The sequence below is a fragment of the Salmo salar genome, chromosome ssa05, assembly GCF_905237065.1.
Source record: "Salmo salar chromosome ssa05, Ssal_v3.1, whole genome shotgun sequence".
Lineage (NCBI taxonomy): Eukaryota > Metazoa > Chordata > Actinopteri > Salmoniformes > Salmonidae > Salmo > Salmo salar.
Genome location: NC_059446.1, coordinates 64,500,017 through 64,518,662, shown reverse-complemented (window position 1 = coordinate 64,518,662; position 18,646 = coordinate 64,500,017). Strand labels below are relative to the sequence as shown.

At 44.8% G+C, this 18,646-nt stretch overlaps 1 protein-coding gene across 1 annotated transcript; it reads left to right on the top strand.

Moving 5' to 3' along the window:
• Window positions 1–5,853: 5,853 nt before the first annotated feature.
• On the top strand, window positions 5,854–12,410 carry LOC106605529 (Krueppel-like factor 10). The gene is made up of 4 exons (XM_014201274.2): window positions 5,854–6,058; window positions 10,347–10,595; window positions 10,759–11,620; window positions 11,939–12,410. The coding sequence occupies exons 1-4, from the start codon at window positions 6,017–6,019 to the stop codon at window positions 12,208–12,210; spliced, it is 1,425 nt and encodes a 474-aa protein (XP_014056749.2). The 5' UTR covers window positions 5,854–6,016; the 3' UTR covers window positions 12,211–12,410.
• Window positions 12,411–18,646: the final 6,236 nt, after the last annotated feature.

Sequence of the window (18,646 nt, the reverse complement as noted above, 5' to 3'; positions counted from 1 at the left end):
AAGGCGAGTGCCAAATCGGCATATTCGGGGGGAATGTGCATGGTGGAAACCTGGTTTGGACTTTCCACCGTAGTGGCACCTAAGGAAACACCTACACACCTCCCTGAACACTGACAGGACCATCCCTTGAGAGCCCTCTGTTGCCACGAAATAATAGGATCATGAGAGGCCAACCAGGGAAGACCCAACACAACGGGAAACACAGGAGAGTCGATCAAAAAGAGACTAATTCTCTCCTCATGACCCCCCTGCGTTATCATAGTCATGGGAGCTGAGACCTCCCTAATTAGCCCCGACCCCAAAGGACGACTATCTAGGGCATGTACAGGAAAGGGAACATCAACGGGAACAATAGGAATCCCTAATCTATGTGCCAAGGAACGGTCAATAAAGTTCCCAGCTGCGCCTGAATCTACTAGCGCCTTATGCTGGGAATGCGGGGAAAACCCCGGAAATTCTATAGGTAACCACATGTGAGCAACAGGGGGCTCTGGGTGAGTTGTGTGCCTACTCATCTGAGATGAACCACCAGTGTTCCGCCTGCTTCCTCGACTTCCTGGAGAACCTCCCCAGCACTGACCAGCAGTGTGCCCTCTGCGGCCACAGCTAGTGCAGGGAATGGTCCCCCCTCCGGCCCCCCTCATCGCAGCCCCTCCCAACTCCATGGGTGTTGGGTCTAAGGAGCTGGGGGATGGAACTAACGGACCCCGGTCCGGACGTCCGCGGGAGGCCAACAGGTTATCCAGCCGGATAGATAAGTCCACCAGCTGGTCCAGGTTGATGGTAGTGTCCCTGCAGGCTAGCTCCCTACGAACATCCTCTCGCAAACTACACCTGTAGTGGTCGATCAGGGCCCGCTCATTCCATCCCGCGCCTGCCACCAGAGTTCTAAAATCCAGCGCAAACTCCTGAGCGCTCCTCTTCCCCTGTCTCAAATGGAACAAGCGCTCCCCCGCCGCTCTCCCTTCAGGTGGATGATCAAAGACTGCCCGGAAGCGGCGGGAGAAGTCATCATAGTCATCCAGAGTTGGGCCTTCCCTTCCCCAGATGGCGTTGGCCCACTCCAGGGCTTTTCCAGTCAGGCAGGAGATGAGGGAGCTCACTCTCTCGCGTCCCGAAGGGGCCGGCTGAACAGCTGCCAGGTAGAGCTCCAGCTGGAGTAGGAACCCCTGGCACCCGGCAGCTGTTCCGTCATACGCTCCCGGGAGCGAGAGCCGAATCCCACTGGATCCTGACGACGGATGGGTAGGCATGGGTGTAGGTAGAGGTGCGGGTGGAAGTGGTGTGGCTGGGTCGATGGGAAATCCTCTTCTCTCCCATCTGTCCATGGTCTGCAGCACGCGATCCATGGCTGTCCCGAGACTCTGCAACATGGTTGCGTGCTGCTGGACGCGCTCCTCTACTGGGAGAGGAGGGCTGTCTGCGCCTGCTGACTCCATTTGAATGGTCCGTGATACTGTAACGACCTGGGTTTGGAGACGTAGCGGAGTCAGGCGCAGGACACAGGTTTGAGTGAAACAGTCTAGTTTACTCAAAAGAACGCAAGCAAAATCTCCAACAGGAAACAACAGTGTGAGGAGAAACACCTCCAACAACCACTGACAACGAACAATCACGGACAAAACAGAAAGGTAAGCCAGAGGGTTAAATAAGGAACATAATAAGGGAATTGAAACCAGGTGTGTGTAATCAAGACAAAACAAAACGAAAAGGGAAACATGGATCGGTGGTGACTAGAAAGCTGGTGACGTCGACCGCCAAACGCCGCTCGAACAAGGAGAGGGGTCGACTTCGGCGGAAGTCGTGACATAGGCGTACAGAGGCCCATTATCAGCAACCATCACTCCTACGTTTCAATGGCACGTTGTGTTAGCTAATCCAAGTTGATCATTTTAAAAGGCTAATTGATCATTAGAAAACCCTTTTGCAATTATGTTAGCACAGCTGAAGGGTTTTCTAGTGATCAATTAGCCTTTTAAAATTATCAACTTGGATTAGCTAACACAACGTGACATTGGAACACAGGAGTGATGGTTGCTGATAAGGGGCCTCTTTACGCCTATGTAGATATTCCATTAAAAATCTGCCATTTCCAGCTACAATAGTCATTTATAAAATTAACAATGTCTACACTGTATTTCGGATCAATTTTATGTTATTTTAATGGACAAAAAACATGCTTTTCTTTCAAAAACAAGGACATTACTAAGTGACCCCAAAGTTTTGAACGGTAGTGTATATATTTTGCAGATTATGCTTGCTAACTGCAAGGACAAGACATTTTCCTAAAGATATCACCTGCAGGATAATTTACAGGAGTTTAACTGAGATTGTATAGCTGGTGGAACTGTCGCCAAAACATGCTGCTTTTCCAGAAATCCACTGTGTGCCTCTGTGTATTCCTATCCTGAGGTGGTTGAACTCCATGCCAGTACCTCTCTGTTGCCACTAATCCTAAATGTAACCCTTTATCAGAGCCAACTCAAAGAAGAACATAGAAATATCACTGTTATTTTTAGATTACGGGTCAATGTGTTATCAAATGGCCTAAAATGGGGATCAATATGGACATACTGATAATAAAACAAACAGCAGGGAACTTGCTGTGCCACTGCAAAGTAATGTAGTGCACATCCTTCAACTTTCACCTCACATATTCACATTCACATTGGTTATACAATTTAGATCAGATTACAACCTCTGCCATTTTCTAGCCACTTAAAAGCTTAATTTGATGGGGCAGTAAAGAAGCGGAGGAATACTGTAGTTAGAGCCATATTGTGTTGGGGAGTGTTTGGAGTAAAACCCTGATGTCCTTTACTTAAAGTAATCCACACCACACCTGGTTTCAAATAATATTTGTTTACAATGATAGACAACAAAAACTTTAGCTGCACTTGATCGAGCTTGCCTTGCACAGTGGAACCAATAGAATAGCCCCAAAAGTACAAACGTCACCCATCTGGCATTCCAGGTGGACTAATTGAAATGCTCAAAAGTATTTGAAAGAAAACGAATACTATTTGAAACGAGGTCTCACCCATTCACACAGGGGGAAGGTATCAGTAAACAGTGCCAATGTCTCCAGGATTTAAGATTTACATTTTACAGTCCTCCAATGCACACTCTGAAGACCAAACGCTGAGCCTCTCTCCACTGCTATTTCACCACCACTAAACAAGCCCACATCAGCTGTGACGACACCAGCTCTTGTCACTCAGGCCAGCACAATAAATATGAGTTATTTCCAGCTCAGTAACAAGATAGCTCACTAAGGAGTGAGGCTTTAAAATAACTCATCTGTACTGCTAGCTGGGACTTTTTTTTAAAGATTTAGTTTAGGACCGGTCAGTGTGGGATAAACTAGAATAAGTCTGCGTCTAGTGTTAATGTTAGTAATCTATTATGGGTCCGTCTAGGTCTAGAGGCATGCAACCACCTCTCACTACTCCACCCCCATGCACTACGATCTCATAAGGAACCCAGCTTCAGAGTTCAGGGTAAAGTGACTGCTGGCATATACGTGGGAAAGGGGGAGGGATGGACGCTGCTGGGCTTTTCCTGGTCACTTCTTCTGAGAAAAAGGGATGAATTCAGGGACTGTGCCCAGGCCCTCTTGCCACGCCTCCATTCCAGCAATAATCTCAGATGAACAGCAGCAGCTCAGATAGCCTATTAGGTTCTGATCACAAGATACTGTACTGGCACAGTTGCCTCAAGCCTCAAAGTTAGCCCAACACTCCAGATACGACCCCATCTATTTGCATTACAACTTGAATCTAGGACACACTATTTGGCCGAGATGTACAGTACATAAGCTTGGCACCCAGAGCTAGAGACCGCTGGCCGTCTAGAGACCGTGCATTGACACTACATGATACTGTGATACAGTGAACTAGTAATGGAGTTAACTCTTTTAAGGAACACTGTACTTGATGGAAAGAGTCCAGTGAGTCACAACTGACTGGACTGAATAAAATATTTTCTTATTTGATTTATAGTCAGTTATTTTAATGGAGGTAAGATGTTAAATATTATCATTCAGTGTCAGATAGACAGTACCACCACCCAGAGGCCTGGAGATGCCGTGCCAGCTGGCTGTGGTTGTGTACCAAATAGCTCCCTATTTTCTATATAGTGCACTACCCTATGGGCCCTGGTCAAAAGTTGTGCATTGTTAAGGGAACAGGAGGCCTTTGGGGAAGCAGTCTGTGTGTATGTTTCACTATTGTCTCTGTCTGCAGCCTCCCATTGTTCCCAGTCTCTGACCCATGGAGGAACGTCTAGACAGCTGACACTTACCTTATCCATACAGGGAACAGATAGACCCCCCCATCTCTGTTGGCAGGATAGAACACTCTACCAGACCTACTGAGGGCAGCAGTCCAAAAACCACAGACACTTATTAGGGTGATGTCTCTCTCTGTACACAGCCACATTGGGGTGGCAGGTAGCCTAGTGGTTAGAGTGTTGGGCAAGTAACCGAAAAGTTGCTGAATCAAATCCCTGAGCTGACAAGGTAAAAATCTATCGTTCTGCCCCTGAACAAGGCAGTTAACCTTTCCCGGTAGGCCGTCATTATAAATAAGAATTTGTTCTTAACTGACTTGCCTAGATAAATACAATTTAGCCTTTACCTATCCAGGTTCAAATCCCTTGAGGTTAAAGGGAATATTGTAAAAGAGCTTTTGTCTGTAGCAGGTAGAGTTAAGTGCCTTGCTCAAGGGGACAATGACAGGAACACTTGAACTCCCACCAGATTGTTCCTGTCAGCTGGGATTCAAACCAGCAACTCTCCTGTTGTTGGAAACCAGATATCAAAACCAGATAGTATATATGCAATGTGGTCTCAGAGCATTTCGTATTAATCTGTATCTGTTTGTAAATCCGAGACAATCCATTTAGTATGATATCTTACGTTTCGTATGGTATGTGTTAATTTGTGGATGTCCATCATCCATTTCAAACGATATGTTATGAATTACAATTTATATGATATGTTATGAATTGCAATTCATACAACATGTTCCGAATTTGCAAAATGTACAATGTTAGGAATTTGCTAAACGTATGATATGTTACGAATTCCAATTTGTTGTGTCTAACGTTAGCTAGGTGGGTACTAACGCCAACGTTAGCTAGCTGGCTAACGTTAGCTTTAGGGGTAGGGGTTAGGAGTTAGCTAAAAGGGTTAAGGTTTGGGAAAGGGTTAGCTAAAAGGGTTGTGGTTAGGGGAATGGTTAGCTAAAATGCTAAGTAGTTGCAAAGTAGCTAAAATGTAGCAAAGTTGGTAATTAGCTAAAATGCTGCAGAGATCCATGATGAGTTTTGAACACACAACCTTTGAGTTGCTAGATGTTCATGTTATACACCTACCCAACCACCCTCCTTCTGTTTTATGTAACCATACCAAATGTAATATATCATACAAATTTGGTATCCTGGATTTACGTTTACTATATTATGTCTGGTCTATGAGACCTGTCTGCTATATAATATTGGATTTAGTCTTTATAAATCAAGTCTTCTTGACTTTAAAAAAATGAATGTTTAAAAAAATATAATAACAATATCAGGTGTGTAAACGAATGTAATATAATATAACAACTAATGTATACAACTGATGTTGTTCAGTAGAATGAAAAAACTGAGATCTTTCAAAATTCGACAATTCGTCATGTTAGGGGTTTTATGTGACTCACTCAACTCGGAAAAGAGGATTCGCAGCGGTATTTTCACACGCTGATGCTGTTGTGTACCACGCTGTTTCCACGGACCACATCAGCCCCTGATCACGCGTTGATTCTTCTTCTATTGGTTCCTGTCTAGTACATATTTGTGTCTGATTGGCTCAACGTAGAGACCGGCCCCTCTGTATCCACTGTATTTGAAATTATGGCTGAATGGAACTAGAAAAGGGAAAAGAGAAACATATATTGTAACATTTACCACAAGTCCGACTGTCACATCACTTCATTAACACAGTGAAGTTACATTCGATACATTGTCTTCGAATATGAGAAAATGTATGTCGTCCTTTGTCGAGCACCACAACAATGTAAGTAGCTACAATCCTAATTCTCACTGAAGTATTTAGGAAACCACTAACGTTAGGGTGATGTTGGATGATGAAATTTTCTTTAAAAAAAAGTGCATCTATCTCTTTGAAATACGTTTAGAATGTAAACAGAACTTTTTGATATCTGTTTAGTAATGTATTTTATTTCTTTATTTCACCTTTATTTAACCAGGTAGGCTAGTTGAGAACAAGTTCTCATTTGCAACTGCGACCTGGCCAAGATAAAGCATAGCAATTCGACACACAACAACACAGAGTTACACATGGAATATACAAAACATACAGTCAATAATACGTAGAACAAAAGAAAACAAAACGTCTATATACAGTGAGTGCAAATGAGGTAAGTTAAGGCAATAAATAGGCTATGGTGGCGAAGTAATTACAATACAGCAATTAAACACTGGAATGGTAGATGTGCAGAAGATTAATGTGCAAGTAGGGATACTGGGGTGCAAAGGAACAAGATAAATAAATAACTAAAGTATGGGGATGAGGTAGGTAGATAGATGGGTTGTTTACAGATGGGCTATGTACAGGTGCCGTGATCTGTGATCTGCTCTGACAGCTGGTGCTTAAAGCTAGTGAGGGAGATATGAGTGTCCAGCTTCAGAGATTTTTGCAGTTCGTTCCAGTCATTGGCAGCAGAGAACTGGAAGGAAAGATGACCAAAGGAGGAATTGGCTTTGGGGGCTACGAGTGGGTGCTGCTATGGTGACCAGTGAGCTGAGATATGGCGGGGCTTTACCTAGCAGAGACTTGTAGATAACCTGTAGCCAGTGGGTTTGGCGGTGAGTATAAAGCGAGGGCTAACCAACGAGAGCGTACAGGTCGCAATGGTGGGTAGTATATGGGGCTTTGGTGACAAAACGGATGGCACTGTGATAGACTGCATCCAATTTGTTGAGGAGAGTGTTGGAGGCTATTTTATAGATGACATCACCGAAGTCGAGGATCGGTAGGATGGTCAGTTTTACGAGGGTATGTTTGGCAGCATGAGTGAAGGATGCTTTATTGCGATATAGGAAGCCAATTCTAGATTTAATTTTGGATTGGAGATGCTTAATGAGTCTGGAAGGAGAGTTTACAGTCTAACCAGACACCCAGGTATTTGTAGTTGTCCACGTATTCTAAGTCAGAGCCGTCCAGAGTAGTGATGCTGGACGGGCGAGCAGGTGCGGGCAGTGATCGATTGAATAGCATGCATTTAGTTTTACTTGCGTTTAAAAGCAGTTGGAGGCCACGGAAGGAGAGTTGTAAGGCATTGAAGCTCGTCTGGAGGTTAGTTAACACAGTGTCCAAAGAGGGGCCATACGTATACAGAATGGTGTCGTCTGTGTAGAGGTGGATCAGAGAATCACCAGCAGCAAGAGCAACATCATTGATGTATACAGAGAAGAGAGTCGGCCGGAGAATTGAACCCTGTGGCACACCCATAGAGACTGCCAGAGGTCCGGACATAATAAGTGGATGTTGAGATTTAGTTGAATTTGAAGGACAGTAGATTTGAGTCCCATCGCATCTCTCTACATAGCCTGTGGGAGGGGGCATGGGACTGTTTGTATAAGCAGCACGCCCTGTGCATCTGCTGGGTAACTGTGTAAAAGGCCAAAGTGCTGGGAAACACTTGCCGATCACTCACAGTTCACAAAATTCTGAACTTTGATGGGGGAGACACAAATTCTGAACTCCTCATGAGGGGCCGCAGTGGTTGGCGGGTCTGCGTACCCACATCCATACCCACACATGCAGTCAACTGATTTGAGCAATCAATCCATTTATGCAGTTAAATGACTGAACTCTCTTAACTATAGTAAATGTATTATACCATTAGCCAGGGCTGGCCCTAGCTTTTTCGGGGCCCTAAGCGAGCAAAACATTTTACTTGTTTACTTGACAGCAGAGATACATTTTTTTTGTTTTAAAGTTCATTTATTGCAATTCTATACATTTTGCCATTGCACATAGGGGCTCCTGAGTGGCACAGCGGTCTATCTCAGTGCTAGAGGCGTCACTCCAGACCCTGGTTCGATCCTGGGCTGTATCACAACTAGCCGTGATCGGGAGTCCCATAGGGTGGCGCACAATTGGCCCAGCGGTCATTGTAAAATAACAATTTGTTTTTAACTAACTTGCCTAGTTAAATAAAAACATAGAGTAAATGTTGCAGTTTTAAAGCAAGTTTTCTGCAATTCTACACAGTTCTCATAGGGCAGAGAGAAAATGTTGACATTTTCTAACAAATTTCATGCAGTTCTACTCATTTTGCCATGGAGTGGAGAGACATTTTAGCAGTTTGAAAGTGAATTTCCTGCAATTCTACACAGTTTGCAATGACTAATGCTATGTTTATATTATATCTGAGTGACAGTGACTAACAAAATCAATGGGGGCCCCCTGGAGGTTAGGGCCCCTGGGTACGTGCCCTCTGTACCCAGTTGGTATTCGGCCATGATTACTATGTTTAGATAGTTGGCTAGACTAACTTACCACTCAAAAAATTGTTAGCTGACATTGCTAATTGAGTGACTGTCAGTGACTGACATATCAAGAGAAAAACTGCTGATGCACAACCAAATTTAGAAATTTTACCATGATCCATAAGCCTACAAATAGGCCAGTTGACAATCCCTGATTTACATGTTCTGTTAGTATTGGTGGACAAGTAAATCAATTATGTTAGGTATCTAAAGATTTACTGAAGTGTATAGAGAAAAGATACTGGTACAGTATGAGCATTGTGTTTATTAACCAGCTGAAGAATAATGACAGTTGTTCCAATCATCATTTTCTTTGCTTCTTTATGGACGGAAAAGTAATTGACAAAAATCATTTCATATTTCACTTTAAACTTTTGATATTTGTAATATCACCTTTCAACTAATGTCTAATGAGCTTGTATGTCTTTGGAGAAAGGATAATTATGGATCACAGGGACTAGGTACAGTGGGGGGAAAAAGTATTTGATCCCTGCTGATTTTGTACGTTTGCCCACCTAAAAAGAAATGATCAGTCTATAATTTTAATGGTAGGTTTATTTGAACAGTGAGAGACAGAATAACAACAAAAAAATCCAGAAAAACGCATGTAAAAAATGTTATAAAATGATTTGCATTTTAATGAGGGAAATAAGTATTTGACCCCTCTGCAAAACATGACTTAATACTTGGTGGCAAAACCCTTGTTGGCAATCACAGAGGTCAGACGTTTCTTGTAGTGGGCCACCAGGTTTGCACACATCTCAGGAGGGATTTTGTCTTCTCCAAGTCATTAAGGTTTCGAGGCTGACGTTTGGCAACTCGAACCTTCAGCTCCCTCCACAGATTTTATATGGGATTAAGGTCTGGAGACTGGCTAGGCCACTCCAGGGCCTTAATGTGCTTCTTCTTGAGCCACTCCTTTGTTGCCTTGGCCGTGTGTTTTGGGTCATTGTCATGCTGGAATACCCATCCACGACCCATTTTCAATGCCCTGGCTGAGATAAGGAGGTTCTCACCCAAGATTTTCCCCCTTTTTTCCCCTTCCGGTGATTGCCAACAAGGGTTTTGCCACCAAGTACTAAGTCATGTTTTGCAGAGGGGTCAAATACTTATTTCCTCATTAAAATGCAAATCATTTTATAACATTTTTGACATGTGTTTTTCTGGATTTTTTTGTTGTTATTCTGTCTCTCACTGTTCAAATGAACCTACCATTAAAATTATAGACTGATCATTTCTTTGTCAGTGGGCAAATGTACAAAATCAGCAGGGGATCAAATACTTTTCCCCCTCCCTTTTCCCCCCCAAAAGTAGCGCACTGGGCCTCAATAGCCCTGTATCAGGGATGCTGGCCCATGTTGCCTCCAATGCTTCCCACAATTGTGTCAAGTTGGCTGGATGTCCATTGGGTGGTGGACCATTCTTAATACACACTGGAAACTGTTGAGCGTGAAAAACCCAGCAGCGTTGCATTTCTTGACACAAACTAGTGTGCCTGGCACCTACTACCATACCCCGTTTAAAGGCACTGAAATATTTTGTCTTGCCCACTTACCCTCTGAATGGCACATATAAACAATCCATGTCTCAATTGTCTCAAGGCTTAAATGTCCTTCTTTAACCTGTATCCTCCCCTTCATCTACACTGATTGAAGTGGATTTAACAAGTGACATTAATAAGAGATCATAGCTTTCACTTGGATTCACCTGGTCAGTCAATATCATGGAAAGAGCAGGTGTTCTTAATGTTTTGTACACTCAGTGTATATTCCTTTATCTGTTAACAGAGTGACACCATGGAAGTTGATGAGCTGTACTTTCCTGGCAGTCAGAACCATGAAGAGTCCCAGTGTCCCCCTATGGCCGTGGGAGACATGGAGGCGGTGGAGGCTCTTATGTTCATGAACACCCACTGGAAAGCCAGGACGTCCAGGAGCTTCAAGCATAGACAGTTCCGACCTCTGACCCCTTCCTCTGACTTCTCAGAGGATGACTCTCGTCTCTCACTTGACCCGGCTGAGGTCCGTGAGTCTCTGGTAAATTTCCTGCTATACTTGTGTGTGTTCTCTCAAGTTCTGTCACATACATTCACTGTGATAATCCTCCATACTAAGTGAAATGTAATAAATATCACCTCACACAATGTAGAGATGATATCGTTTTGTAACCACTTCAGGTTTTTTCCCCCCTCCGTCTCAGTGTATGACCCCGCCATACAGCCCGCCAAACTTTGAGGCCATTCACAGTCATCCTGCTCCAGAGACAGTACAGACCTCCTGGTGCCAGAGCCATAACCCACAGCCAGCACAGCAGGGCTTGACACAGCCACAGATGGTCAGCCAGCCCCGATCACAGGCCACCAGTGTGATCCGTCACACTGCAGACGCACAGCACTGCAGCTGGAGCATCTGTCCAGCCGCCCCCCTGGAGCACAGACTAACCCAACCCCTGCCTCCCCAGCCCCAGCCAAGCCCAGACAGCATCAACAACCCCCTGGCAGATAGGCTATCTGGCAGGGACTCCAAAGGGAACATGACACCCCTTGACTCCTCTGCTGAACCGGCTGCCATCCAGGCTCCGGTTACTGTGACTCTGCCAGCCTCTGTTGGTAAATTCCACCAACCTACATCGGTGTCCCCTGTCAACTGTAGGGTTTCTCCTGTTCCGGTTTATTGCCAGATACTACCTGCTGTGCCAATTGCAACGAACAGTCATATTTCAATGGCTACCACCACCATGGTGGCGGCAACCAGTCACCAACAACAGTCAGCAGCAGTTGGTCCTCCTTCAGTCTTCTTCATGGGCGACCAGGTGACAAAGGGCCCTATCATCTTCTTGGTTCCCCGGCCAGTTGTCGGGATCCAGCCGTCAGTGCTGACATCTGGTGGCACCAAGCTGCCAGCCATCGCCCCAGCGCCAGGCTTCACCTCAGTGGTCCAGCGGAGCAGCCTGCAGCCCGCTGAGGTGTCCAGAGTCCGCAGCCATATCTGCCCCCACGAGGACTGTGGCAAGACCTACTTTAAGAGCTCCCACCTCAAGGCTCACATGAGGACTCACACAGGTAAGACAGGGCTGGTGGGGAGTCTGGTTTAAATGTTACAAATTCAGGTAGTGGCCTTTTTGTTTACAAGTAACACAAGTATTACATATTGTAGGAATAACAACATAGCTTATCTCCGTTTTTTTTTAAGTTAGTGTTCTTTTCTTTGGCTTCCTCTTGCTACCTTATTAGTGCTGTAATTGCACTAAAGCCACAACGTTCAAAGACCACCTTACATGCCGTAATAACAAGATCAGGTAATCACCCTCTTAGCCTGTATGGCTGACTGTGTGTGTGTCCTGCTGTAACACTAGTCTTTCCTCTATGTGTTCTGTTCAGGTGAGAAACCTTTCAAATGCAGGTGGGAAGGCTGTGAGAGACGCTTCGCCCGATCCGATGAGCTATCACGCCACCGTAGAACCCACACGGGAGAGAAGCGTTTCGCCTGCCCCATGTGCCACAGCCGCTTCATGCGTAGCGACCACCTGGCCAAGCACACCCGTCGACACCTGGCCACCAAGAAGGTGCCCTGTTGGCAGATGGGAGTCTGTCACAGCGGTGATGTTACACATGCAGTGTTTTCGGCACCGTTCCTTCATCCTCTACCCTGAATAAACTCTTCAAATCAAATGTATTTGTCACATACACATGGTTAGCAGATGTTAATGCAAGTGTAGAGAAATGCTTGTGCTTCTAGTTCTGACCATGCAGTAATAGCTAACAAGTAATATAACCTAACAATTCCACAACAACTACCTTGTACACACAAGTGTAAAGGAATGAATACGAATATGTACATAAAAATATATAAATGAGTGATGGCCGAACGGCAAGATGCAGTAGATGGTAAGAGTACAGTATATACATATGAGATTAGTAACGTAGGGTATGAAACATAAAGCGGCATTGTTTAAAGTGGCTAGTGATACATTACATCAAGATGGCAAGATGCAGTAGATGTTATAGAGTACAGTATATACATATGAGATGAGTAATGTAGGGTAAGAGAACATTATATAAAGTGGCATTGTTTAAAGTGGCTAGTGATACATTTAATTACATCAATATGCAGTAGATGGTATAGCATACAGTATATACATATGGGATGAGTAATGTAGGGTATGTAAACATTATATAAAGTGGCTAGTGATAAATTGATTACATCAATTTTTCCATTATTAAAGTGGCTGGAGTTGAGTCAGTATGTTGGCAGCAGCCACTCAATGTTAGTGATGGCTGTTTAACAGTCTGATGGCCTTGAGATAGAAGCTGTTTTTCAGTCTCTCGGTCCCAGCTTTGATGCACCTGTACTGACCTCGCCTTCTGGATGATAGCGGGGTGAACAGGCAGTGGCTTGGGTGGTTGTTGTACTTGATGATCTTTTTGGCCTTCCTGTGACATCAAGTGGTGTAGGTGTCCTGGAGGGCAGGTAGTTTTCACCCGGTGATGCGTTGTGCAGACCTCACTACCCTCTGGAGAGCCTTCCGGTTATGGGCGGAGCAGCTGCCGTACCAGGTGGTGATACAGCCCGACATGATGCTCTCGATTGTGCATCTGTAAAAGTTTGTGAGTGTTTTTGGTGACAAGCCAAATTTCTTCAGCCTCCTGAGGTTGAAGAGGCGCTGCTGCGCCTTCTTCACCATGCTGCCTGTGTGAGTGGACCATTTCAGTTTGTCCGTGATGTGTACGCCGAGGAACTTAAAACTCTCCACTACTGTCCCGTCAATGTAGATAGGGGGCTGCTCCCTCTGCTGTTTCCTGAAGTCCACGATCATCTCCTTTGTTTTGTTGACATTGAGTGCGAGGTTATTTTCCTGACACCACACTCCGAGGGCCCTCACCTCCTCCCTGTAGGCCGTCTCGTCGTTGTTGGTGATCAAGCCTACCACTGTAGTGTCGTCTGCACACTTGATGATTGAGTTGGAGGCGTGCATGGCTACACAGTCGTGGGTGAACAGGGAGTACAGGAGGGCTGAGAACGCACCCTTGTGGGGACCCAGTGTTGAGGATCAGCAGGGTGGAGATGTTGTTACTTACCCTCACCACCTTAAAGACACTGTAGAATAAGCTGTTTCTTCATTAGATGGGAAGGAACTCATTCACTGTGATACTGCTCACTGAAGACTTCAATGCACATCAATGCAATTAATTACATGTTGAATTTTTAAAAAACTAAAGTTGTTCGACATGTTTAAAGTTTCTTGACTTACAGTTTCATATTTCATTCAGGTCCACTTGAGATTACGTTGTTATTGGCAGTTTAATGTGTGATGAATGATAGCAGGGTTTTACTCATTTACATTAAGTTTGATCAACTCTTACTTGTTGAAGATTATACAAATATTATTGTTTACAACTGTGCTTTAAACTACTGACAAGACAAGATCAACCTCTTTGCATGTGGTTGTAGTGGTGGCAACTGTCTGCTCTTTCTGTGGCAACCTCCAAAGTGTGGAACAAAGTACAGAAATGTAGAAGTCAAATCTGTGAACAACTAGAGCCTTAAATAGACTCTTTCTGAGTCTCTGAGCCTACCAAATAAGTAAATTACCATTATGGATAGCAAAACTATGCTTAACTATTAGATCTTGTACATTAATTGTTTTTCTACCAAGTGAATGTGTTCAATACACTGTATATTTAATATTCATGAGAATTGTTTGGCCAAAGAAAGAATGTTAGAGAAAAGTTTGTATATTTAACTTGACTAAATTATATACATTTTCATTGTTTTGTTACAGGTGAAATAAAATGTGTAAAACTTTACTAGTTTGTTGTATTTGTGTTGAATTCAAATCAAATGTTATTTGTCACATCTGCCAAATACAACAGGTGTAGACCTTACTTTGAAATGCTTACTTACAAGCCCTTAACCAACAATGCAGTTCAATAAATAGTTAAGAAAATATTCACTAAATAAAGTAAAAAAATTATAAAGTAACACAATAAAATAATAATAAATGAGGCTATATACAGGGGGTACCGGTACCGAGTCAATGTGCGGGGTTACAGGTTAGTCGAGGTAATTTGTACATGTAGGTAGAGGTAAAGTGACTGCATAGATAATAAACAGCAAGTAGCAGCAGTGTAAAAACAAAGGTGTGTGTGGGGGGGGGGGTTCAATGTAAATAGTCCGGGGGGCCATTTTTTAAATTGTTCAGCAGTCTTATGGCTTGGGGGTAGAAGCTGTTAAAGAGCCTTTTGGACCTAGACTTGGCACTCCGGTACATCTTGCCGTGCGGTAGCAGAGAGAACAGTCTATGACTTGGGTGACTGGAGTTTTTGACAATTTTTTGGCCCTTCCTCTGACACGCCTAGTATATAGGTCCTGGATGGCAAGACGCTTGGCCCCAGTGATGTACTGGGCTGTACACAATGCAGCGCCTTACAGTCGGATGCCAAGCAGTTGCCATACCAGGTGGTGAAGCAAATGGTCAAGATGCTCTCGATGGTGCAGCTGTAGAACCTTTTGAGGTTCTGGGGACCCATGCCAAATCTTTTCAGTCTCCTCAGAGGGAAAGGGCATTGTCATGCCCTCTTCATGACTTTCTTGGTGTGTTTGGACCATGATAGTTTGTTGGTGATGTGGACACCAAGGAACTTGAAACTCTCGACTCGCTCCACTACAGCCCGTCAATGTGAATAGGGGCGTTCGGCCCTCCTTTTCCTGTAGTCCATGATCATCTCCTTTGTCTTGCTCACGTTGAGGGCGAGGTTGTTGTCCTGGCACCACACTGTGAGAGGATATGTGTTGCGTTACTGAACTGAGGGGTATACTACAAAGCAAGATAAAGGAGTTAGCCAGCTAGAAAAATAAACTTGAAATGGGCATGGTCTAATTGACTCAACAACCAATAACACATACACTACATGACCAAAAGAATGTGGACACCTGCTTGTCGAACATCTCATTCTAAAATCATGGGCATTAATATGGAGTTGGTCTCCCCTTTGCTGCTAAAACAGCTTCCACTCTTCTGGGAAGACTTTCCAATAGATCCCTCAAATCTCGACCTCGCAGCCACTTCCACTGGTTTCTTGTCATTGTTCCCCTCTAATCAGGAACTGATTTAGACCTGAGACATCAGGTGTGTGCGATTAATTATTAGGTAAAACAGAAAACCAGCAGGCTGCGGACCTCATAGAGTAAGAGTTGAATAGCAATGCACTAGATGTTGGAACATTGCTGCGGGGACTTGCTTTTATTCAGCCACGAGCACTAGTGAGGTCGGACAATGATGTTGGGCAATTAGGCCTGGCTCGCAGTCGGCGTTCCAATTCATCCCAAAAATGTTTGATGAGGTTGAAGTCAGGGCTCTGTGCAGGCCAGTCCAGTACTTCCACAACGATCTCGACAAACTATTTCAGTATGGACCTCGCTTTGTGCACGGGGGCATTGTCATTCTGAAACAGGAAAGGGCCTTCTCCGAACTGTTGCCACAAAGTTGGAAGCACAGAATCGTCTAGAATGTCAGTGTATGCTGTAGCGCTAAGATTTCCCTTCACTGGAACTAAGGGGCCTAGCCTGAACCATGAAAAACAGCCTCAGACCATTATTCCTCCTCCACAAAACTTTACAGTTGGCACTATGCATTGGGCCAGGTTGCGTTCTCCTGGCATCTGCCAAACCTAGATTCGTCCATTATAATGCCAGATGGTGAAGCGTGATTCATCACTCCAGAGAACGCATTTCTACTGCTCGAGTACAATGGCAGCGAGCTTTACACCACTCCAGCCGACGCTTGGCATTGCGCATGGTGATCTTACGTTTGTGTGAGGCTGCTCGGCCATGGAAACCCATTTCATGAAGCTCCCAACAAACAGCTATTGTGCTAATGTTGCTTCCAGAGGCAGTTTGGATCTCGATAGGGAGTGCTGCAACCGAGGACAGGTACGTTTTTTTACTCGCTACACGCTTCAGCACTCGGCAGTCCTGTTCTGTGAGCTTGTGTGGCCTACCACTTCGCTACTGAACCGCTGTTGCTCCTAAACGTTTCCACTTCACATTAACAGCACTTCCAGTTGATCGGGGCAGCTCTAGCAGGGCAGAAATTTGATGAAGTGACTTGTTGGAAAGGTGACATCCTATGACTGTGCCACACTGAAAGTCACTGAGCTCTTCAGTAAGGCCATTTTACTGCCAATGTTTGTCTATGGAGATTGCATAACTGTGTGCTCCATTTTATACACCTGTCAGAAACAGGTGTGGCTGAAATAGCCAAATCCACTCATTTGAAGGGGTGTCCACATACTTTTGTATATAAAGTGTATCTATGTTTAGCATTCTTAATGAACCAGAAAATCAACTGTTATTTCTGGTTGTTTATTAAAGTTAGCTGCCCAAAGCTCATTGATCCTGCTTTGTAGTATACTCCTCTATCTGGGCACGTATCTGTGTCAGTTCAAGGCGGTGTTGAATAGTAGGTGAGAGTTCACCGGAGTTTCCTTCCATTGAGAGGCATTCACTTTCTGTGTAGTGTAAACATACAACCATTTACTCAACATTGTTATCCTCAGTCAAAAATAGACAACACATCCTGTTCTATTAGAATATACACTCAGTGGACAGTTTATTGGGTACACCAGCACATTTCCCGAAATTGGTTTGCTCTTACAGAGACTGATTCATGTGGCCTGCTGTATAAAGCAGGCAGACAGGCATCCAGTTACTGTTCAATTGAGCGTTAGATAGGGCAAAACGAGTGACCTAAGCGACTTTGAGCGTGTTATGATCGTCGGTGCCAGACGCACCGGTTATAGTATCTAAGAAACAACTGGCCTCCTAGCCTTTTCATGTACGACAGTGTCTAAGGTTTACCAAGAATGGTGCGACAAACAAAAAACATCCTGTCAGCTGAAGTCCTGTGGGCGAAAACTGCTCGTTGATGAAAGGTCGAAGGAGAATGGCAAGAATCGTGCAAGCTAAAAAGTGGGCCATAAACAGGCAAATAACAGCGTACAACAGAGGTGTGCAGGATGCATCTCGGAACGCACAACTCGTCGGTCCTTGTCACGAATGGGCTATTGCAGCAGATGACCACACCGGGTTCCACTCCTATCAGCTAAAAACAAGAAGAAGAGGCTCCACTGGGCATGCAATCACCAACACTGGACGATTGAGGAGTTGAAAAACTTTGCCTGGTCTGACGAATCCCGGTTCCTGTTGCGTCATCCTGATGGCAGTCAGGATTTCGAGTAAGCATCACGAGTCTATGGCTCTGTGTCAATGGTGCAGGATGGTGGCGGAATGGTGTGGAGAATGTTTTCCTGGCACACGTTAGGTCTCTTGACCTTGCTTCCGGACAAGCTAAACACCTTCTTCGCCCGCTTTGAGGATAACATACTGCCACCGACGCGATCCGCTACCAAGGACTGTGGGTCTTCCTAATCCGTGGCCGACGTAAGACATTTAAGCGTGTTAACCCTCGCAAGGCTGCAGGCCCAGACGGCATCCCTAGCCACGTCCTCAGCGCATGTGCAGACCAGCTGACTGGAGTGTTTACAGACATATTCAATCTCTCCCTATCCCTTTCTGCTGTCCCCACTTGCTTCAAGATGTCCACCATTGTTCCATGAAGTGCTTTGAGAGGCTAGTTAAGGATCATATCACTTCTACCTTACACCAAGACCCACTTTAATTTTCTTACCGCCCCAATAGATCCACAGACGATGCAATCGCCATCGCACTTCACTATCCCATCTGCACAAGAGGAATACCTATGTAAGAATGCTGTTCAGTGAGTATAGCTCAGCATTCAACACCATAGTACACTCCAAGCTCATAATTAAGCTCGGGGCCCTGGGTCTGAACCCCTCCCTTTGCAACTGGGTCCTGGACTTCCTGACCGGCCGCCCCCAGGTGGTGAAGGTAGAAAACAACACCTCCACTTCGCTGATCCTCAACACAAGGGCCCCACAAGGTTGCGTGCTCAGCCCCCTCCTGTACTCCCTGTTCACCAATGACTGTGTGGCCACGCACGCCTCCAACTCAATAAAGTTTGCAGATGACAACATTAGTAGGCCTGATTACCAACAATGATAAGACAG